The following is a 24186-nucleotide window of genomic DNA, read 5'->3' as shown; positions in this document are numbered from 1 at the left end:
AATATAAATTAAATAATTCATCATTTCTTATCAGCATAAGTTTTTGGGATAAGTGGTGATTTAGAATAGTATCATAGGGATCAAGATCCCCTAGAAATTCAATATATATATATAGATTCTAAAATTACGGAATTCAGGTCGTTTCTTAGGTCGAACAAATTGGAAAATACTATCTACTAAAAAAAGGGCATGTAATTACCGAAACAACAAAAAATAATTTTTCTCCCAAAAAGCTTCACTTCTTCACTTTTCAGGAGATGCTTCTTCAAAAAATTAAAAAAAAAAAAGCTTTTGGCTCAAAGCTTTTCTACAATATGCAGAGCAAGAACGTGATAAAAATATACTCAATTCTCATCAGTAATATACCACATTTTTAATATGCAGCATTTTTCAGTAGTTTTAGAATCTACAATTTTTTTGAAATTGTAGGAGTAGGGGATCTTTATTTGTATCGAGTGCCACATGTCATGAGTTTAAACCCTAACTCTATAACTCACCTCTTATTTCAATCAAAATATCTCACGTGTTGGCAGGGCCTCCCTCATTAAGAGAGAGTACGAGCCCACACGTTATGGAGAGTGTTAGGATATTATCTAAATGATTAAATCGATTATTTTCTATCAATTTAAACTTCGAGATAAGTAGTAATTTAAACATTACCACTGCTTTTGGGTTATCCATGAGGTTATTCTCTTTGGCAATGCTAACCCTTTTGGCTTCTACCAGAGCTGCCACAACCATGTTGATTATGGAGAGAAATAGGCCTACTCCTATCCTTTGCAGTACAGTAATGCCTGATGGGTGTCCGGTGAATTTTCTAGCGATGGGGACGAAAATTCTCTCATAGAGTGGGACTGTGATTAAGATTATGATGTCGGTGAGGGCTTGAAGTGATGCCGGAGGAAGCTGAAAGTGGGGTCCGATGGACTGGAGCATTGTGATGCCTTGCTTGATGAAATAGGTGTGGAGTTGGGCTTGACTACGTTGATCGAACATTAATGCTCTGTTTGTTTCGACGTAAAATTATTTCCGTTGTAAAATATTTTCGACGAAATCATTTTCAGAAATAAATGATTTTCTCGAAAATATTTTCCGGCGTTTGGCTCGCACGAAAAAAATTACCAAAGGCAAAAATCAGAGTTTGGCAAATGCCGCTGGAATCCGGCAATGTCCGGTCGCCGTTGTCGGATTCCAGCGAGCAAGTTTGGCCGGATCCGGCCAAAATGGCCGGATTCCGGATCTGGACGGATCAGTGGCCAAATCCTGGCCGTTTTGGCCAGATCCGACAGGCGTCTGACCATGGCTGGAATCCGGCAATATTCTGGCCAGTTTCGGCCGGAATCTAGTCCACCGGCATCCGACTACAATGGCCGGATGTGCCGGATTTCGGCGATCGGATGTTGCCGGACTCCAGTGCCGGCTGGATTCCGACGACCGACAATTGCTAAATTCTGACAATCGGATATCGAACGTGTGTGTAAGGACGAAGAGTTTAATTTCAGAAAACGATTTACAGTTTTGAAAACTGTAAATCGTTTTCCAAAAATTAAAGAAGCTTTTACGGTCAAACTGAAAATGATTTCCATTGACTTTTTTTTCGCCCCTACCAAACACTGTAAAATGCCGAAATCATTTTTCAGAAATCATTTTACGCCGAAACAAACTGAACATAAGCAACTAAACCATATTGGGATGAGGCGGAGGACCAACTTTACTTCTTCTACTTGATTTACTGAGCATAGCCTCCATGGATTTCTGGTTTTGCTTTATGCATCATTGTTGTTGTCGATGATCATTGCCTTGTCCGAAAACCTGCAATTTTAAACTAGTGATTTAATAAAAAAATTTTGAAAATTTTAACTCCATTTGTTGTATGTACTAATTAGGATCCCGATCTCTTGAATAATGCCAGGAACCATCTTTTTATCCTCTTTTTATCTTTTCAATGTTCATGTGACTTTTAAAATCATCATTAGGTCAAATCCAATAGTGATCCATCTCAAATTCAATTGTGATTTTAAAAGGCACATCAACATTAGGAGAATAAAAATTAAAGATGGTCCTTAACATTACTCTTTGAAATTTTCTGCCCAAATTTTAGAAAATTTGTGTAGAAAATGATAGAGGTGGGTGCGGGGCCTGGTTCCCACCAAGTGTTAGGCTGTCAAGCCCACTTGTGTTGGACACTCCGGGCCTTGGCCCTTTTCTCATTTTCAACCCAAATTTCTGATATAGGACGAAATTTACTAATATTTTCGTTGAAAACGAAAATTGAAAAAATGTCAAAAATAATATTGGAGCAGCACCGGTTTATTAGAAGTTTACCTGTTCGCAGACAATGAAAGTACAAAAGAATAGACTTGATCGTCAAGCCAGGATTTTATTTTATTTTATTTCCTTATTTAGAATTAAGATTTTATTTCCTTTACTTACTAGGACTCGATTTGCTTTATTTATTTATTTTCTATACTAGGATTAGATTTACTATTGCTATTAGGAATAGGTTTACTTTTATTTATTTTGTAATATGTTCTTTTTTAGGAATAGGTTTACTATTACTATTAGGATTATGATTACTTTCTCTACAAGTATTTCTCTTCTATAAATAGGCTTGCTTATTATATAAAAGACTCAATTGAATTGTTATAAAATTAGAGAATTATCTCTCAAATACTCTGCGGAGTTTTATCTTTCTTTTAGCCTGCAGGCTTGTTTTATTTTTTTGGGTAGAAGACGAAGACGCTTCACCTTGTAGAATAAAAGGCGTTGCTCTTTGATTAGTTACCTTAGTTTTCCGCTACGTCAATTTCCTAAAATTCGAACAAGAAATCCAAGAATCTCGATCTTACAAATTAAGAATCTTTTATGTGGACACACACCCTTACTCTAATCCTTGATAAAGATTTTTAGCAATTTTGCTGCTTATATTGCTAGTAATTGAGGGCCCCTATGGAGCCTACTTACTCAAACAAGTCTCTACCAGTATCTTCATCTGCTCAAATAAGTGGGTTTATAAGGACTGTTTTCACGTTTGCTATTCGAATTGCTAGTAATTCGAATAGCCAGATCCCTCAGCCCTTTGCATTGGTTTGTAATTGGGAACAACGCATATGTCTTCATTACATGTAAAAGAAAGTTGTGAAATGGATAAGTTCTGTGTTTTTACTTGGTGACATCATAATTGACAGATGTGTTTTAATTGTCTTTAAGTGTGCATTTAAAACTAGAAAAATGCTACAGAGGGGACGGTCATCCGTCCCCTCTCCTCCTTTTATCATTAAACAAATCAAATTCAATAAAAAAGAAAACCAAAAACAAAGAAAAGTGTACTTTTGCTTTTGAATTTGATTTTTTTAATGTTAAAAGGAGGAGAGGGGATGGATGAACGTCCCCTTTGTAGCATTTCTCTTAAAACTATTGTATCATGCGAGTAGTGGCCAAACAAATTCAGTTCTTCAGCGGTCAAGATTGAGCCATAAAAGCCTTCAAAGACAAAGAAAAAAAAGAATGAATGAGGGTGGCTGACCACTCCCTTGGGGTGAGGAGGTGGTCAGCTACCCCTTAAAAGATGAGATAATAGTCAGTTATTCCTTGGAGGTGGCCAACCTCTCTAACTACACTCTTAGATGGCCAATCACTCTCCTTGGGGTGAGAGGGTGGTCAACCACTCCCTCATCTTAAACGGTGGTCCGACGACCTCTTAGTTTTTTTTATTTTGTTTTTTATATGGCTAAATTCAACCATCCATTTTGGATGAATAGTCAGAATCATTTGGAATTGTGGTATGTAAATAATTAAATGGTCTCCAACTGAGAATGATATGTACCTGTAATTATCACATTAGCATTCAAAGATTGAGTGGATTATGGCCAAACCCCAACTATATCTTCACAAGACAAAAGCCTAACTTTATACTCATACAATCCACGCAACAATCATTCACACAATCTTCTTCATAGACCTCACATATAGAGCAAACGTGCGCCCCCACATCTACCTCTAAATCCCTACTTAATTTATCTTACGATTTCCTCAAAGTTGACCACTATCCAAAGAGTGAAATGCAAAACATGTCCTATATATCTATCACATCTTTATCTATAATCTGTCAACAAAGTATATACAACTCTCAATACATTGTCACATAATCTAATGACTCTTTACTCCGAATTTTGGGTCCCATTTCTCCCACTCCATTATCCATATAAATGGTAGGAAAATATACAAACAGTAATTAACTGTTTAAATTGCAAGTAATTCGACCAGTCTTACGAAGAGAACAAGTACAGAACCCACTTGTTCCAAACAAATTGGCCGCACATACTCATCTGTCCAAGACAGGTAGCTCATGCAGTTGCCCTCTTTGTGGACTAATTCGGATGATTTTCCAACAATGTGGACATGCAGCACATGTGAGAGAGCAATATGGAACCAACCTATCTTAATAGGTGGTTAGACAGTCCAAAATGTATTTGGACAAACAGATTTCATATAAACTCTCTTAATGTATTATCCAAATTGTTGAAGATCTCGATGCAATTAATTGCAAAGTTCCACTCTAAATCAATATTTAACTTTTGCTTTAAAAAAAGAAAAACAAAAAATAAAAGGACAATGACAGGGACTCCAAGAACAATTCTTGGAGTCCGACGATCGTGAATGCGTCAGACAAACCGCGGATCATGTATTGTGGGAGCAACCATCAAATCATCATTGGTACCTGTTAGAATATAAATTAAATGATTAAATTCATCGCTTCCTATCAATTTAAGCTTTTGGGATAAGTGATGATTTAGCATGGTATCATATGAATCAAGATCCCCTACAAATTCAAAAAAAGAAAAAGAAAAAAAAAAAACTATAGATTCTAAAATTACAGAATTCAGGCCGTTTCTTACATTAGACAAATTGGAAAATGCCATCTACTAAACAAAAGGCATGTTACCGAAAAAACCAGAAATAATTTTTCTCCCAAAAGGCTAGCTTCTTCTTCACTTTTGAGGAGATGCTTCTTCTTCAGAAAATTAAAAAAACAGCTTTTAGCTGAAAGCTTTTCTACAATATACAGAGCAAGAACCCTATGAAAATATACTAAATTCTAATCAATAACATAACACATTTTTAATATGTGGCATTTTCCAACTCGATTGATACAAGGAATAACCTTAATTCTATAGTTTTAGAGTCTACATTTTTTTAAAAAAAAAAAAAAAAAAAAATAGGAGTAGAGATCCTTATCTGTATCGGGAGCCAAAGGTCACGAGTTTGAACCATCACTCCATAATTTACCTTTTATTTCAATCAAAATATTTCACGTGTTGGGCCTCCCTCATTAAGAGAGAGTACAGGCTCACACGTCAAGCGTAGTGTTACGATATTAGTTAAATGATTAAATTTGTTGGGGATAATTTCCACTCAACCCGATCCAAGTATGGTAATGACCCACCCCCATTGACACAATATTGTCCGCTTTTGGCTCCCCCAAACCAGACTTCTCAGGAGGTCACCCATCCTGGTACTACTCTCGCAGAAGCACGCTTAACTGCGGAGTTCTGATAGGTTCATCGCCATCACGGCTTTAAAACGCGTTGTGTCAAGAAGGGTGTGTTTATACATATAAGAACATCCACATTCCCAGGCAATGTGGGACGTCACAAGTATAGTTTGATGAGTAGTCCTATTCCCGGTAGAATCGGGACAGGACTCAGGGTCCAATCAGATTAGAAGTCTAATGAAGGATCAGATTAGAAGTCTAATAAAGGATCAAAGTTCAATTAGAACTCTGACAGCAGTTCTAGATCAACAAGGAGCAGAAATTCTAATTTAGGTTTGACTCCAAAAGTGGTTATGTGTACTTTTTCCTTTTTTATTTTTTATTTTTTATTTTTTTATTTTTTATTTTTTTGAGGGGGTGGGTTATAATCTCCTTGTGTCACTATGGTTTGATCTTAATGTGGAGATTTGTGCAACCGGAGATTGTTCCTCCTCTTTAACGGATCCAGATATATGGGAAATCTGTGCCTCTACTCCAACAATTTCTGTTTTTCCTGGTCAATTTCTCTGCCTGCTTCAAACACCACTTTTAATCTCTTTCTGCCAGCCTTGATTCATACTCCATGCAATGCACCCTCAGTTTTGCAATCAATTAAGCATACACACCTACCCGCGCTGAGCCCCGGCCCTTTACAATTTCCCTTGAATCTTTCACTTACTTTGGTCGTATATTCATGTCCACCTTCTACAATTGGAGAAAGTTTGAAACAAATAGAGAATGTTATTTGCTCAATATTTGAAGTGACATTGTGAGTTATAAAATCAAGTTAATTTTTATAAATCACCAAAGGTTTAGAGCTGCTTAAAATTCAATGTTGTAGGAGAAATATAACTGAGTGAAAATTTAAGAATGAGAAGGGTAGACATAGGAATCATAAAAAATTTTAATTAACAAGTGAAACCTAATACGTCTCTTTGATGTAGTGACCTAGAAATTGGGTCACATAAAATAGTAGAAAAATGTTGTCAAAATGCATGAAATAAATTTATAAGTTATGTATATAGTTAGCTTAGAAAAATGAGATGGATAGGAGTTGGGTAAGAATTCAGTGAATCATGCAAGAACAGCTGCTAAAGATAAAAAATTATTTAAAAAATGTTCCAATGCATGCAACAGATTAAGCCCTCGTTTTGATAGAACCAAGGAGAAGGGGCAGTCTCTCCTTTCCCCTGTTAATCGGGTACATCAATCAACTGATATCAATTTTAAAATATGTTTTTTGAAAATGAAAAATTTTTAAAATGTTTTTTGAAAATGAAAAATTTTTAAAATGTTTTTTGAAAATGAAAAATTTTTAAAATATGTTTTTTGAAAATAAAATTTTTAAAAATACAGTTAAGCGTTTAGTAAAATTATATTTTAGTCTTTAAAATTATGCGTTTTTAGAAACGTGCCCTTTGATTGCAAATTTAGCATTTAATAGAATTTAGAAGTTAATTATATGGAAAATATTAATTGACAGAATAGGAGATGGAAGAGTGTGGTTATGAATACACGAAGCAGAAGCTTGCATTGGAAGCATATAGTTCATTTGCTCAAGTGTAGGCTTTGAACAAATGTTGTCTTTTGTATATTGATATGATAGTTCATTTTATTACTAACAATTTTTTGTTTATATCATTGACAGAAATGGAAATCTTATATCGTTTGACCGCTAGGGACCCTTCCAAGTTCATGGGCGTCTCCAAGAGATGTGGAAGCTTACCCTATATCAGAATCATCCTTTCTTACATAGCTGTCATCTGTTTCCACTAAAAAATAAGAAAAGAGTTTGTATTTTTGTCTTTTGTATTATCTTTTAGAGAATAATCTCTATAGTGTGATCGATAGTGAGATTTTGATGTATTGGGACTTTGTGTTCTGAGTGATTTTCTCTCTACTATTTTGTACTCCGTTTTTTTATAGTGAATTTCTTTTTGCTCGTCTCCGCCACTGGATTTATGTTTGTTAAGTCAAATCACTTAAAACTTTATGTCTTGTAGGATTAATTTTTTATTTTCTTCTTATTTTTCACATCTAACAAATTCTGAGAAATAGTTATATAACAAGCCTTCATTGTTCAACATTCAAAGTTCAAACTTTGACGAAAATTCTCATTGAATGTAGGAAAATGGAAAACTTCCCTTGAAGCTGATTTGTTGGTATATATTTTTGACATGTCAATTTTTTTCTTTTTTCTTTTTCTGATGATGATCCTTTGCAAAGCGGTGGGCAAGCTTTCTTAATCTAGGTTTGATTTTCAATTTGAATATGCTGTCCATTTTAGTTTTCCAGGAATGTATGAGCATTTGAGGGCTTCTTGCGATTTGAGGATGATTGCCTAGCTTCCTCTTCAAAATACAGTTTGAGAACTTCACACGTACGTAAGAAAAATTGTTAAGATATTAATTAAAAGATTAAATCATTATTTCCTATCAATTTAAACTTTGAAGTAGTGAATTAAAATTGTAAGAATTTTTTTTTGTTGGAAAATTGTAACATATATATCAATCTGCTTTAGTTTTTTGTAACATGCCGGGCAGATCGATCAGATCTGCTTAGATTGCTATGCAACTGAATGTATTGCTAACTTTTCTCAAGATATTCATGTTATGGAAGATACAAGGAAGGTATTATATGCTAACAACTTTTGTCATTTAGGTCCAATGGATTGTCTTAAGAAAATGAAATTATTGCAGGAGATACCTTTGCTTCTTCCTATCAAATAAGATAAGGTAATTTATCTGTTTTCACAATTAAATATTTCCTAACTTTTTAAAGTTGTAAGCAAGAGCATTATTTATTCTACAATTTTCTATTGTGTGGCAGACTAATTTGACCCACTCATCTATTATTCTACAGAAATGATTGATAATAAAAAAGAGAAGATGGTTGTACATATTAGGTAATTAAGAATAATCAATTTGTAAGCAACAGCAAATGATTGATAATAAAAAAGAGAAGATGGTTGTACGTATTAGGTAAGAATAATCAATTTGTAAGCAACAGCATGCTCATCGATCTTAGGCTTAAAATAATTTTATACGACGTCGTTATTGAATTTTATATGGACATCGAAAGCTGTCCCAGTTGCGGTGGACTTGGTCTTGTCTTCTTTCTTCTTTGTCCGTTACTCCCGTCGACAGTTTGGTCCAAAAAGCAGAAAACATGGCTCAAAACCAGAAAACATGGCTCAATCTTACGTACATCACTGCCTTCATTACTTACTAGTCCATGAGCAGTGTGTGGAGACCGCCATCCCACGAGTCAATGCCTTCGTTTGGACAATTTGGACAATTTTAAATCAAATCGAAGAAAATGAATCGATTGAAAATTACGATTTGAAAATGCAAAAAACAGTTTTTTAAAATTTCAAATAATGGTGTGCTTTTTTGAAAATGCAGGATTTGAAAGACTGACCTGTCATTTTAAAAGCTAAACTACGATTTTTTTTTTTTTTTTTCTGCAAAACTCTTAACTGTGTTTTTAAAAATTATTTTTTTCAAATCATATATTTAAAAATCGTTATTTTAAAATCGCAAACCCAAACGAACTTATCCATGAGTATGTTTAACCAGGTTAAATACATATTTTAAAACAAAATCTATTAAAAAAAAAAAAAAAAGGTCCAGAGTATGTTTGAAAAAAAAATGATAATACAAAAGGAAAAAAAACTAATATATTTGCGCACAAAATAAGGAGCACGTTTAAAATTCCACAATTTTAAAGAGCGAATTACAAATTTGATAGTGAGTTTCATATTTAGTTTGTTCTTTTTCATTTTTTTGGGAATATTTTAGAACCCAAAAATAAACAAATAGAAAACGATTGAAAGTGGATTTTTTCCCAAACGGAGTTTGCAATTCAATCCCAATCGGATTCCATAAATCCAGTAACCTATCGTAAGTCCATCTGCCGGAGAAAATTGTTTGGACAATTTAGCCCCTACTCGATCGGAGAGGAGGGCTCTCTCACCGCCCCCTATATATAATGTTTCCCATTATGAAAGTACCATCCATACCAACTAATTACTCTTTGTTTTGTTAGAAATAATTAAATACAAATTATTTTAACCTAACATGCGCAGCGGAAATAAAATAGAACAGTTTTAGGCATACCTCCGGCCATTGTTGCTCAAGCACTTCTCCAGAACTTCTAAGAACAAAAATTATGAAGTGTCTTCTAACCTATGTCTATTGCTTGATGGCTGTACTGATGGTGTACACAGGCACTCTATTTATAGATTAGGTTAGGGACCCTCAAATAGTAAACACCGTATTGTTTCCTTCCATCAAGGAAACAATATTGTTAATTGATTTCAAAAATCAATTAACCGATTCCATATTTAATAGAAATAACCATAATACCGTATATGTTTATTAAAAAATAATAAACATAGCAAACACCGTAAATGTGATATAAAGGCCACAACAAAAAAGGAATAATATATTACATTCTCCCACTTGGACTTTATAACACATGACCATATGGTATTAGGTTATTTAGTGTGGCCAATCTTTTATGGAATCCTCCAACTCAGTTAAGAAATGTTTCACATGAATCATGGCGGTAAAACCATTATAAAAGTAGGTCGTCCCTTCCATGTATCACAATGTAAACCATTCCTTACGTGAGTACCTTATGGATAATTAAGCTTTATGAATGAACTTCCTATAAGTCATTCGGGTCCAACTTTATTCATCCTCATGGATAAAATAATAAATGTGCACAATAAATTTTATTACAATAACTTTATATCTATAGATCAAAGATGAGTACAAAATGAATCAACAAGTCTCATATGGTCCACATGACCCTTAAACTATTTTACCGGTAAACCTTTTGTCATGGGGTCCGCAACCATTGATTCTGTACTAATATGCTCAATGAAAACTTCATGTCTCTTAATGTTATCTCTAACACTAAGATACTTGATGTTGATGTGCTTACTTCTGCTTCCACTTTTGTTATTCTTAGAGAAGAAAACTGCAGCAGAATTGTCGCAAAAAATCTTAATGGGTCTTGCTATTGAATCGACAATCTTTAGTCCACCAATGAAGTTTCTTAACCACAACGCCTGTGTAGTGGGTTCATAGCATGCAATGAACTCTGCCTCCATGGTAGATGTAGCAACTATAGTCTGCTTGCTGCTTTTCCAAGATATAGCCCCTCCAGCTAGAAGAAAGATATATCCTGAAGTAGACTTTCTGCTATCTACACATCCAGCAAAGTCTGAATCTGTATACCCAAAGACCTCCAAACTATCAGCGTGTTTGAAAGTCAAACTGTAACCCTTGGTTCCTTGCAAGTATCTCATGACCCTCTTGGCAGCTTTCCAATGCTCTAATCCTGGATTACTTTGGTACCGTCCCAGCATTCCAACCGCAATTGCAATATCAGGTCTGGTGCAGACTTGAGCATACATCAGGCTTCCCACTGCAGATGCATATGGGATACTTTTCATCTGCTGTTGTTCCAACTCATTTTTGGGACACTGGTCTTTACTGAATCTTTCTCCTTTAGAAATAGGCGCCACACCAGACTTACAGTCACTCATCTTGAATCTCTCTAAAACCTTTTCAATGTAGGCCCTCTGAGACAATCTTAACATTTTATGTTGTCTGTCTCTGTGAATCTCTATGCCAATGACATAAGATGCTTCACCCAAATCCTTCATTTCAAAGCTTTGAGAGAGTAACTGCTTAGTTTCATGTAGCAAACCTAAATCATTGCTTGCAAGTAAAATATCATCTACATACAGGACTAGAAATATAACTTTACTCCCACTGACCTTAAGGTATATACATTGATCAACAAGGTTCTCAATGAATCCAAATGAGGTAATAACCTTGTGAAACTTAATATACCATTGACGGGAGGCCTGTTTTAGTCCATATATAGATTTCTTTAACTTGCAAGCTCTTTTGCTATCATCATCAAAGCCTTCGGGTTGTTTCATATAAACCTCTTCATCAAGATCCCCATTCAGGAAGGCTGTTTTCACATCCATCTGGTGTAACTCTAAGTCAAAATGAGCTACTAATGCCATGATTATCCTAAATGAATCCTTCTTTGATACTGGAGAGAAGGTTTCGTGATAATCAATGCCTTCCTTTTGAGTGAAACCCTTGGCCACAAGTCTAGCCTTATATCGTTCAACATTACCAGAAGTATCTCTTTTGGTTTTGTAAACCCATTTGCAACCTATGGCTTTAGCTCCCTTTGGTAAGTCAACGAGATCCCAAACTTGGTTTTTAGCCATGGATTCCATCTCTTCCTTCATGGCATCGTACCATAATGTGGAGTTATCCCCACTCATGGCTTGTGAAAACATACTTGGATCATCCTTAGGTCCAACATCAAAGTCAGACTCTTGGAGGTATACAACATAATCTGTAGAGATTGCTGGTCTCCTCATTCTAGAGGACTTTCTTAATTCCACTTCCTCTGCATTTTGCAATGGGAGAGTAGACTCATTCTGAACCTGTTCTGTATGAGTTGGTTGTTCTAGAACTGATTGTGGCTCAGGAGGATCAAATTGATCTCCCTGTTCTTCATGAGCCGGTTGTTATAGAACTGATTGTAGCTCAGGATAATCAATCTGATCTTCCTTGAAAACAATCAATCTTTCTCTGTGAGGAGGAGATTTGGCCAACTCTCGTGCTTCCACTAATTATATCCTTTGTGGATGGGCACTCCCACTAGGTTCAGCATCCTCCAAAAACTTTGCATTCATGGACTCAACAATCCTAGTACTGTGAGAAGGACAGTAAAACCTGAATCCTTTTGAGTTTACCGCATAGCCAATAAAATGACCGCTGGTTGTCCTTGGGTCAAGTTTCTTCATGTTCGGATTGTAAATCCTCACTTCAGCAGGACAACCCCATATGTGTATGTGATTTAAACTCGGTTTCCATCCTTTCCATAATTCAAAAGGTGTCTTGGGGACAGCCTTAGATGGAACCCGGTTTAATACATACACTGCGTTTTTTAAGGCTTCACTCCACAAAAACAAAGGTAATTCAGAATTACTAAACATGCTCCTGACCATGTCCATAAGTGTGCGATTCCTTCTTTCTGCTACACCATTTTGTTGTGGTGTGCCAGACATTGTGTATTGGGCAACAATACCTTCTTCTTGAAGGAATTGCGCAAATGGACCGATCATTTGTCCATTTTCTGTGTACCTACCGTAGTACTCTCCACCTCTATCAGATCTCACGATCTTGATTTTCTTTTCCTTTTGTTTCTCCACTTCCACCTTATAGGTTTTGAAGGCATTTAGCGCTTCAGCCTTGTCAGTTAGGAAGTAGAGATACATATATCGCGTATGATCATCAATAAAAGATATGAAATATCTTTGACCATTGAGGCAGGGAGTAGAAAAAGGTCCACAGATATCTGTGTGCACGATTTCAAGAATCTCAGAACTCCTTCTGGCACCTTTAGTGGTCTTGTTGGTTTGCTTTCCCTTTATGCAATCCACACAAGTACCAAAATTAGCAAAGTCAAGAGTTTGTAAAACTCCATCACTTACTAATCTTTTGATTCTCTCTATGGAGATATGTCCCAATCTCCTGTGCCATAGCCAAGTGGAGTTCTCATCTACAAGGCTTCTCTTTATGCCAATATCAGTATGCAACGATAAATAAATGTTCTCAAAGTTGAGATCTAAAGAAAGTTTGTATAGACCATCAATTTTTATTCCACCACCAACAAAATTATTATTTCTAAAAATACTGAAAATTGAGTTAATAAACCAAAAACCATATCCAAATACATCAAGTTTTGAAATAGAAATTAAATTTCTAGAAAATGATGGAATATAAAAAACATTCTCAAGGTCTAGTACATATCCAGTTTTCAAAATAAGTCTGTAAGTCCCAACTGCTACGACCGGTGAGAACAATTTATTTCCTGAGTAAACACGTTGCTCACTTCTTATCGGCTTCCTTGTTTTGAGATATCCTTGCAATGTATTCACAATGTGGATTGTGGAACCAGAATCAATCCACCATGTATTGCAAGGAGCCTCAACAAAAAAAGATTCATGACATACAAAAGAGATGAGATTACCTTTCTTTTCCAGTCATTTAATGTATTTCTGGCATTCTTTCTTCATGTGCCCCTCCTTCTTGCAAAAGAAACAAGCATCCTTATTGCCTTTGAAACACCTTGTTTCCTTTTTTGGAGTGGTGGGCAGCCTTGCCTTTCTTAGTCTTTGCTTTAGCACGAGCAACCAAGTGAACACTTTCTGGTTTCTCGTGTTTCAATCTCTCTTCCTCTTGAACACACATGGTCAAGAGTTCATTAATTGACCAGTTATCCTTATGTGTGTTGTATGAAATCTTAAAGGGACCATACTGAGGAGGAAGAGAGTTGAGAATCAAATGGACCAAGAAGGATTCGGAAATCTCAACCTCAAGGGACTTTAATTGAGCTGCTATATCCCTCATTTCCATGATGTGCTCACGCACACCTTTGGAACTATCGAAGGCTTGACTTAATAGTCTCTTCATTAGAGTGATGGCCATGGCTTTAGTTGAACTCACAAACTGTGCTTCAACGGCTTTCAAAAAATCCTTAGCCTTAGAACATTCAGGGATAGAACCCCTAATGCCTTTGGCAATGTGAGATTGCATAAACATTAAGCTGAGGCGATTGGATCGCTCCCACCTTTCATGTTTAGCCATTTCTAGTGTAGTACTGGTAGCCGTTAAAGCGGGTGGTTCATCCGTCTGGAGTGCCATGTCTAATTCCAAACACCCTAATGTAAAGAGCAAGTTCTCTTTCCATTCAGTAAAATTATTGCCATTAAGTTTTGGAACATGAAAAGTACCGTCAAATAATCCAGCAGGTATAGCTACAAGAACCAAGGAAAAACAAAACTACTTAAGTGCTATGAAGTGACTTTAATTTAAATCAGCCAATGCTTATTTAAATAGTAAATTTCAACCTACCTGTGGGCAAACGTTACATCACGCATGAAATTTACTCTTTATTAATAAGACTAAAACCAAATTTAAATATTACTAAGCAAAATCCTCCGTACCTGTGGGCCTAAGAGAAATTTTTCTTCTAATATTAAATTTGTTATCTTATTCTAATTAAGTCATAAAAAATAAAAACCTTCCTTGTGGGGATAAGTAATTAAATTTATGAATTAATTACAACATGATGTTAATTTTTCTATATGAAGTTCATATGTATGGGCTTGATGCAATCATTATTCTAAATTTTGGATGCTGTGGCTCTCCAAAATTATCATAATAATTGCGACTTCATTAACATCTAATGACTTTATAGATGCCCACAAATGACCCTAGGAATAAGACAAACCAACACGTAAATGAGGTAAATAACATTCTCCAAGGTGCAAGCAGACGAGCTCCCAGGAAAGTGAGGGGGGTCACATCGGACACAATTAAATCTCAAGACTTTCCTTGTTAGAACTTTTCCCAACATTGCATTCTTAGATAGCGCAATAAACCCACACTAACATATTAGGTTGTGCTAATTATCCCTTAGGTCTAGGCATCAATCAATTTATATAAAAGACAAATATACAATTATGTATTAAATAAAACAATTATTTCAATACACAATAATTTAAACTTCAAGCTAAATAAATTGCTTTAAGAAAGCACAATAAGCTTATAGCCTAATGGTTTAGTATGTGGCCATAAGCCCTTTACACTTAGTGAACCCAAACTCTAAACCCCATAAGGCCCTTTTTTTTTTTTTTTTTTTTTTTTTTTTTTTTTTTTTATTGAATAGGCCCAGTTCCGGATTGGGGTCAGCCCACTTGATGTCAGGTTGGGCTGACCCATATGGGTCAGTCCACTTGATGTCGGGTTGGGTTTTAAACCCTACCCGATTAACACCCAACCCGACCCGTCCTTTTCTAGATGGGTTGAAAAAACCCTAAAGGTTGAAAAATAACCCAGCCGCCGCCCCTATTCATGCCCCGCCGCCACCCCTTTCTGCCGCCACCCTAATCTCCTGATGCGGTAGCCAAGATAGGCCGCCGCTGTGACGAGCACAGCGACCCATAAGGGATGCCGTTTGCTGAGGAAGCAGTGGCCAAAAAGGTCGTTGCTTGTAACGCTGTCGGCGACCCTTGTGGGTCGCCGATTGCTGGAGGAGCAGCGGCTTTTCGGCTGCTGCTTGCAGCGTTGTTGGCGACATTTTCAATGTTTGAACATACAGGGGCAAAACAGTAATTTTATTTTAACAATGAACAGTAAATTCCACAGCTCAAAAACATGCGTTTCTATCACAGTATATAGACAAAAAAATGCAACACTCCTACAAAGGGTATTGTCAAACAATAATAAATAAAATATACTGGATTAAATATTGATAACGCATAGAAAAATTATATGCTAAGCAACACGGCATAGAGGCTGGCTCTGATACCACATGTTAGAAATAATTAAATACAAATTATTTTAACCTAACATGCGCAGCGGAAATAAAATAGAACAGTTTTAAGCATACCTCCGGCCATTGTTGCTCAAGCACTTCTCCAGAACTTCTAAGAACAAAAATTATGAGGTGTCTTCTAACCTATGCCTATTGCTTGATGGCTGTATTGATGGTGTACACAGGCACTCTATTTATAGGCTAGGTTAGGGACTCTCAAATGGTAAACACCGTAGTGTTTCCTTCCATCAAGGAAACAATATTGTTAATTGATTTTTGAAATCAATTAACCGATTCCATATTTAATAGAAATAACCATAATACCGTATATGTTTATTAAAAAATAATAAACATAGCAAACACCGTAAATGTGATATAAAGGCCACAACAAAAAAGGAATAATATATTACATGTTTTTCAATTTTCCATGACCAACAAATTAATTTCTACAGTAAAGCATTTATGGGATTCAAAGACAAAACCAACTTTCTTCCATAATGTTCAACGTCTAACGATATAGAGCCAAAAGCAACATCTTAACAACTTAAAAAGCCTACATTAATCAAAACCACTCGTAGCAACATTGTTTTATAAATCAAACTATTTTTTATTTATTCAAATAAATTCTACAATAATTTTCTTTAATTTTCTTTTAAACTGAAAAAAAGAAGAAGAAGCAAGTTGTGAAGTTGTTAATAGCCAAAACGTGTAGTGTGACACGGAAAGAAGGGTTGGTTGGCAAAACGGGTTGGGCGGGTTAGCCCGTTTAATTAATATGGTCATAAAAGTGTTATAAACGGGTTGGCGGATCATAAACAGCTTATAACCTAAATCCAAATCCTATAACTTCGTGTCAAATTTGCAGGTCATGTCTAAAATTGTCAACCCTAAAAAAAACAGATAAACCTCACCATTAAATAATGGGTATCGCCTAAATTCATCGAACAAACAAAGTCAATTGTTTTCCGTGCTTAATTCTCGAAATTTCTCAACATCTTTTCATGACAAAAAGCTTCGGTTGATTCCCTGATGGAATCGGTAGTGGCTGAATCATTGGCAGCCTTGTGTGCTGCTGAATTTAGTCGCAACCGGGGACCAGAAAGATTAATTATTTTAGAAGGGGACTTAACATGAAAAATGCATGGCCAACTTGTTGCAGACATCAAAGAGGTTCTCCAGTGTTTTCAATCTTGGAATGGTTGTCATACTATCGGAGGGAAAATGGTGCAGCACACGTGCTTGCTAAATTGGGTGTCCAGCATGATTCCGAAAGAATTTGGTTTGATTGCATACCAGAGTGTGTTCGATCGATTGTAATTTCAGAGCTATCTCCTTTGGTTCTAGCTTTCTCTATGTTTGTTGAAGTTTTGTTTTTGTTTTTTTGTTTACACTTTCCATTGTCTCTCCAAAAGCTTGGATACAGAGGCATCGAAATCCATTCAACATTTTATATACTAAGATCCATTTCACCCGTGCGTATACCAGGGGCGGACCCATTAAGGGGCCAGGGGGACCTTGGCCCCTCCAAGCCCCAAGATTTTTTTCCCAAAAAAAAAAAAAAAAAATCTAAAAAAAATAATTAAAATTAAAATTTTATTCCTAAATTTTTTATTTTTTTTAGTTTTGACCCCCCTAAATTTTTTCTTTTCAATTTGGCCCTTCCAAACTCTCAAGTCTGGGTCCGCCACTAGCGTATACCTTATCTTATTATCTTCGCACCAAGTAGATGAGTCGACGATGTTGCGAACATGAACCGAAAGGGAACAGACAAAACAAATTGAAAAAAAGAAAATCGAGGTCACATTTGGTGTTTTCGCACCGTCTCCTACCGATTAAAAGCCGATAATCACGTTGTTAGGTTTTAAGTGTGTGTTGGTAATTTCATGTGTCAAAACATTACATTTGTGTTGTAATGTTTATGTTTGAATAGGGGTGTAAACAAGCCGATCCTGAGTGGGTATTGCCTGTTCGAGCTCGGCTCGTTTAAGTAACAGTAAAGCTCGAGCTCGACACGAGCTGAAAAATCTTATGCGAGATCGGCTCGTGTAGGAAAAAATATTGTCCGAGCTCGAGCTCGGTCATTTTGGTCGATCCTGAGCTCGAGTATTCGGCTCGAGCTCGAGTATTCGGCTCGAGCTCGGCCCGTATCACAATTCAAATTTATTGACTTTAGCATGAAAAAAAAAATTACATCACAAAATTTCATATAATGTGCAACTTGCACGTATTAGGATTTTACATGAAGGCAAATTGCGAATAAATCTAAAATCTGAATACAATTACGATTATAGAAATAAAATAAAATTACATTTAAACAAATATAAACAGAAATATAAGAAATTACAATTCTGAATTACAAATTTGCAACTAAAGAGATAAAATAAAATTACATTTAAACAAATACAAATAGAAATAAAAGAAATTACAATTACAAGTGTGATTCGAAAGTATAATAATAATGTTTAATTCCTTTGTATGCTCCCAAATAAAACATACTAGAACACACTAAAAAAGAAAATTAAGTTAATTTTAACTCCCTTACATTAGTTACACAAGTTCTATGTACTTGGTAAAAATGTTAAGGGAGGTTAAATAATAACACAAATTAATGTGCATAAATCATTAAATAATAAATCATACATTATCTTTAATTTGCTCCCAAATATATTATATGATCATATGATCTAAGTATTATTATATGATAGTATATTTAACATAATTTAACAATCCGTACGTATGTAATGATTATTAAATATTTAATAATAATACTCATAGCATATAATAAAGTGATTGCATATTTTATATTATTATATGATCATATAGTCCTATAAATTATAATCTTATTATATTACATGAATAATATGATTAAATATCTGGATTGTTATTATATCATATGACTAACAATTAATGATTGACATTATTCACTTTTACTATTTTATATATGTTTAACCAATTAATATATACTAACTAATAACTATTGTTATTTGTTACTTAATTTATGCTTACATAATATATATATATATATATATATATATATATATATATATATATATATATATATATATATTATGTAGTCGAGCCTTAATAAACGATTCGATCCTTATACGAGCGGGTTCACGAGCTTTAGTCGAGTCGAGTTTATATGAGTTTGTATCGTTTAATAATCGAGTTTGATTTTCGTGTTCACGAATAACTCATTTAATAATCGATTCGAGCACGAGTCGAGTTTATTCGAGTCGATCTCGGGTAAGCTCACGAGTAGCTCAGCTCGTTTACACCCCTATGTTTGAAGTTAGGGATGTCGGTGTAAAAGTTTGGTTCAAGGAATAAAGAATTCAAGACTTTGATTGATGCACAATCAACTCTCATTCGACCCAACCAGCATGACATATGATAATACAAATTCTCGAGAGTTTGATCAATACTTCAATCTGCTTTAGTTTTGTAACATGCCGGCCATATCAGGTCGATCTTTTCAGATTGCAATGCAAGTGAACGTATTGCTAACTTTTTTTTCAAGATATTGTTATGGAAGATACAAAGTATTATGTGCTAACTTTTGTCATTTAGGTCCGATGGATTGTCTTAAGATAATGAAATTATTGCAGGAGATCGATCATATTTTGGCTTTTTCCCAATTTTTAATCATATCATCCAGCTCCCGCACAATGTTAATTATGTGACCATTTGATGACCGTTTGTTAAGTTCAAAACTACAAGCCATGCACCTCGAGAAGGCCAAACCCTCGGCACGGAGTAAATACTTTTTTGATTGAATAGGGGAAAGGGAAAATGGGATGAAGTCACACACATCGGAACTGAATTAAGAGGAAGAGATAGACACAGACAGTCTTACAAGCTGAATCCAACGCATCTCTTCAAAAGGGCCTATCACTTGAAGAGAGGAAGGAGCTTATAAGACCGCCTCACTCTACTTTCCTCACCGATGTGGGACACGGAGTAATACTACAGCAAGGGCTTGGACTCCTCGTTGTATCTTTATATATCATATGTCAATTTGAGAATATTATTATTAAATTTTAATTTAATGGTAATTTTAAAAGATATATGATGTTTGGAATGACACACTTATAGCATCGATCACTCTTGGCACAAACTACTTCTTAACAATTTTTATGTATTTGGTGTCATTTTCTTGCATACTTTTTTTTTTTTTTTTTACAAATCTATCATTGAATATGTTGAACCCACGTGTGGGTTCAACATATTCAATGATAGATTTGCACATCTTTTTATACAGAGATGGACAAAAGATGTACAAGAGAATAATCATTTATTGTCCATCAACAAAGACTGTTGCTCTCCTAATACAATATCATCATAGATACAATTTGGCATTTTTTCTGGGCTCCATTGTATCTTAGAGAAAGATTATTTGTAACCCATTGTATACCAATTCATCAGATTTGGTGGAAACAAATAATTTCTTAAAAAAAGGACTTTGTAACGTACCTTATGAGCATTTCGATTTCCGGTTTTATTTTCTAACATGAATAGCAAGTAGTTATTCACTACAGCACAATGTCCAAATAAAAAATTGTTTCTTGCCATCATTCTCTCCCTCTCTCACCATCACTCTCTTCCAAATGAAAACATGAGAAATAGAAAATAATTAAATAATGAGAAATAATATTTAAAAGCAAGTAAAAAATATAATAGACAAATTGTCAGTGTGTATAAAAAAAAAAAATAATAGTTAAAATAGAGAGTTGTAATTTTTCAATAAATATTTCAATATTATTGTTGAAAAGGCTTTAAGGATAGATCAACAATATCACGATAGTGGTATGATACTGGTGTGGTAGTATAATATTAGTCTTTTTTTTTTTTAATTATTATTATTTTAACAGAAATTTATGAGAATGAGATACAGGGAAAAGTTGCGAGAAATTTTTGAAGAAAAAGTTTGCTTGAGTCTGGGAAAGGCTGGATTCTTGATAGCACTAATCATTTTTTAATTTGATTTGGTTATGAACCCAAGATTAGATTGCATGATTAGGTAATGAACCCAAGATTACATTATTATTACATGGTGTGGAGTCCACCACAGTTGGCCACATTCAATGGACCAACGGGATCCAAAGCAGAGAGAGCCAGGAAAGCTAGCTGTCCCAGTAGCTTTGGGTCCATCACTCCCATTGGCTGTTTCCTGTATGCCTTCTTTGCTTTTTTGCAATTATCTCATCCCATGACTTCGTTGACTTCTTTTGAGGACGGAAACAAGCTCCCAACTATTTTCAAAATGGTTTAAGCAAAGATAGCTAAAAAGATCAAAATAAGCCATTACCTAATACGTGAATAGCGAATAATAACGGTATTTAATAATCGTAATAATCATGTGGATGCGGTTAATAATCGCATGATGCTGATGCATATATAGCCAATAACTACATCTATAACCTTACCTCCAAATGTTATTTGACACAATGATATCGATCTCTGAATTAAATGTTCCAAATTCATATAGTTTCAATCGATTTAAGGATCTCTTTAGGATGTTTAAAGACTTTGTTTGATAATGTATTTTGGGGGGCCTTTTTTCGTTTTTGTTTTTTTTTGTTGAAAAAAATGTTTTAATGTGACAAAAATGTAAAAACAATAATTTTGAGAATTTTGTGTTTTGAATTATTTGTTAATATTTTTATGTTGTATGGATTTGTAATGTTGTTGAATTTACATTTGAACAACCGCACTTTGTAATTTGTATGTTTATAATTCTATTTTGGATAAACCCATCATGGGGGGTTTGTATTTTCTTTGTTATTTTTAAGTTAAAATGTAAAACCAAGATATGAAATTCATTTAAAACACTTAAAACAAGCCCCAAACTATTTTCAAAATAGTTTAAAATATGCGTTAATTAATAGAAATCCAAAGAATGCCAAAAAAATAAAAATAAGCTCATTACCTAATATGTGGATAATGAATAATAACCGCAATAATCACATGGATACGATTAGTAATCGCCTGAGGTAAATGCGGATGTGTCCAATAATCGTATCTGCAAGTACAACCTTACCTCCAAATGCTATTTGACACAATGGCATTTCTCAATTAAATGTTCCAATTTCATCTAGTTTCAATGAATTTAAGGAACTCTTTAGGATGTTTAAAGACTTTGTTTGATAATGTATTGTGGGGGCTTTTTTTTTTTTCTTTTTTCTTTTTTTTGTTAGAAAACAGTGTTTTAATGTGGCATAAATGTAAAAACAGTTCTTTTGAGAGTTTTATGTTTTGAATTGTAGTACTAGTAATGTTTTTATTTTGAAAAAAAAAAAAATTACCAAACAGGGTCAAATTAATATAATAAATTTTTAAGCTACGAACCATTTGTCAAATTACTATCATCTTTTTTTTTTTCTTTCTTTCTTTTTTTCCTAATTAAAAAGGCCAAATTACTATCATCGAACTGGATTAGAACTTTGAATCTTTATTTAGGGACATTATTATTATTCATAAATAAAATAAAAAACCAAATTTTGGAAATCGCATCCAAAGCAATAAAATCCTGAATCACATATTATTAAAAAACCAAGCTTCAATTCTTTTCTTTTATGAGTAATAAAACAAGACAAGCAGAAATTAAACATGGGTAATTTTTCTTTCATTCATTTCCATACAACTAATCAAACAAAGACTTTTGGTGATGTTGAAGGTTTTTTATTATTATTATTTATTTATTTATTTATGTACATTGAACAAAACAGCAAAACAAGCTTAAAGAAAACGAGAATTTAAAAACCTAATAATCTAGTGGGAGGTGGATCCTTCCCACTTACAATAGGAACGGAAGAAAGAGGCGGAGAAACAGCAAAAATGTGGCCACAAAATATCTAGCTATGGCTTAATGTGTTACTGAATGAGTACAAAAATTTACATTTTTATTGACTTTTCTTATATTCTAAGAAACAGAGGTCGGGATAGAGCCAATAATATTATATATAATAAGAAAACTGCGCCAATTAAAAAGATTTTGAGCTGTTGTAGAGAATAAACACTACTCGAGAGTCGCCTTCAATAATAATATTCTTGAGATGGGTGATGTTGAAGAGTTGGGTCTACTGATCACCTTCCATGGCATTTCTAGATAGTTGGTGGACTACATGAATCACAAGGCGCTAAAACAATCGCGTGGTACGGTGTGGAGTCCATCGCAGAAAGAGACACGAAGGCATTATTTTTTATTAATTAATTTTATAACCTTTTATTGACTAGTTAATTTGACCTGCTTCCTCGTGAATTAATCACTACCAAACATTACAACTTGCAGAATTTTCCAAATATTTTGGCCTTTTCCCAATTTTGATTCATATCATCCAGCCCCCACAATGTTAATTATGTGACCGGCCATTTGGTGCCATGCATCGAGGTTTCGCCAGCTACGGTAAAGGTTTGTTAAGTGCAAAACTATAAGCCATGAAATCCTTTATATGTGAAGGGTATCATTGGTAATTATGCCCTTTACGTATAAAGGACCGGTTCCTTTCCAGTTGGTTTCCATCTCCAAATACTTGGGACGGAGTAATTACTAGAACAAGGGCTTAGAGTCCTCATTGTGTCTTTATATATCATGTATTTTTTTTAAAAAAAATTATTATTGAATTTGATGAGTAATTCTACAATATACATCAAGTGTTCATAAAAAAATAAGGTGGCTTTTAAAATCATCATTTGATCAATCACAAGTCCAATGGTGATTTTAAAAGTCACATCATTTTTTTATGGACACTTAATATACATGTAGAATTACTCAAATTTGAGAGGATCATTATTGAATTTTAATCTAATGATAATTTTAAAATTTAGAATGACACACTTGTAGCATCACTCCTTGGCACAAACCACTTTTTAACAATTTTTATAAAAGATATGTTTGGTGTTATTCTCTTGCAAATATATATATATATATATATATTTGCAAATTCACCATTGAATATGTGGAACCCACATGTGGTCTCAAATATTCTTAATGGTAGATTTTCACATCTTTTTGTACGGAAATGAACAGTAGATATACAAGAGAATAGTCATCTATTGTCCATCAACAGAGAGACTGATGCTCTCCTAATACAATATCATAGATACAATTTGGTATTGTTTTTGGGCTCCATTGTATCTTGAAGAAATATTAATTGTAACCATTTGCAAACCAATTCATCAGATTTGGAGGGGACAAATAATTTCTTAAGAAAACCGACTTTGTAACG

The 24186-nt window shown here is 34.4% G+C and overlaps 1 protein-coding gene across 1 annotated transcript; it reads right to left on the bottom strand.

Moving 5' to 3' along the window:
- Nucleotides 1-13689: 13689 nt before the first annotated feature.
- LOC133879247 (uncharacterized) lies at nucleotides 13690-14283 on the bottom strand. The gene has a single exon (XM_062317775.1). The coding sequence runs from the start codon at nucleotides 14281-14283 to the stop codon at nucleotides 13690-13692; it is 594 nt and encodes a 197-aa protein (XP_062173759.1).
- Nucleotides 14284-24186: the final 9903 nt, after the last annotated feature.

This window comes from Alnus glutinosa, chromosome 10, assembly GCF_958979055.1.
Source record: "Alnus glutinosa chromosome 10, dhAlnGlut1.1, whole genome shotgun sequence".
NCBI lineage: Eukaryota > Viridiplantae > Streptophyta > Magnoliopsida > Fagales > Betulaceae > Alnus > Alnus glutinosa.
This window is presented reverse-complemented; position numbering and strand designations above follow the sequence as displayed.

Coding starts and splice junctions, on each gene's coding strand:
- LOC133879247 (XM_062317775.1), bottom strand. CDS start 14,283: ATGGCACTCCAGACGGATGAACCACCCGCTTTAACGGCTACCAGTACT.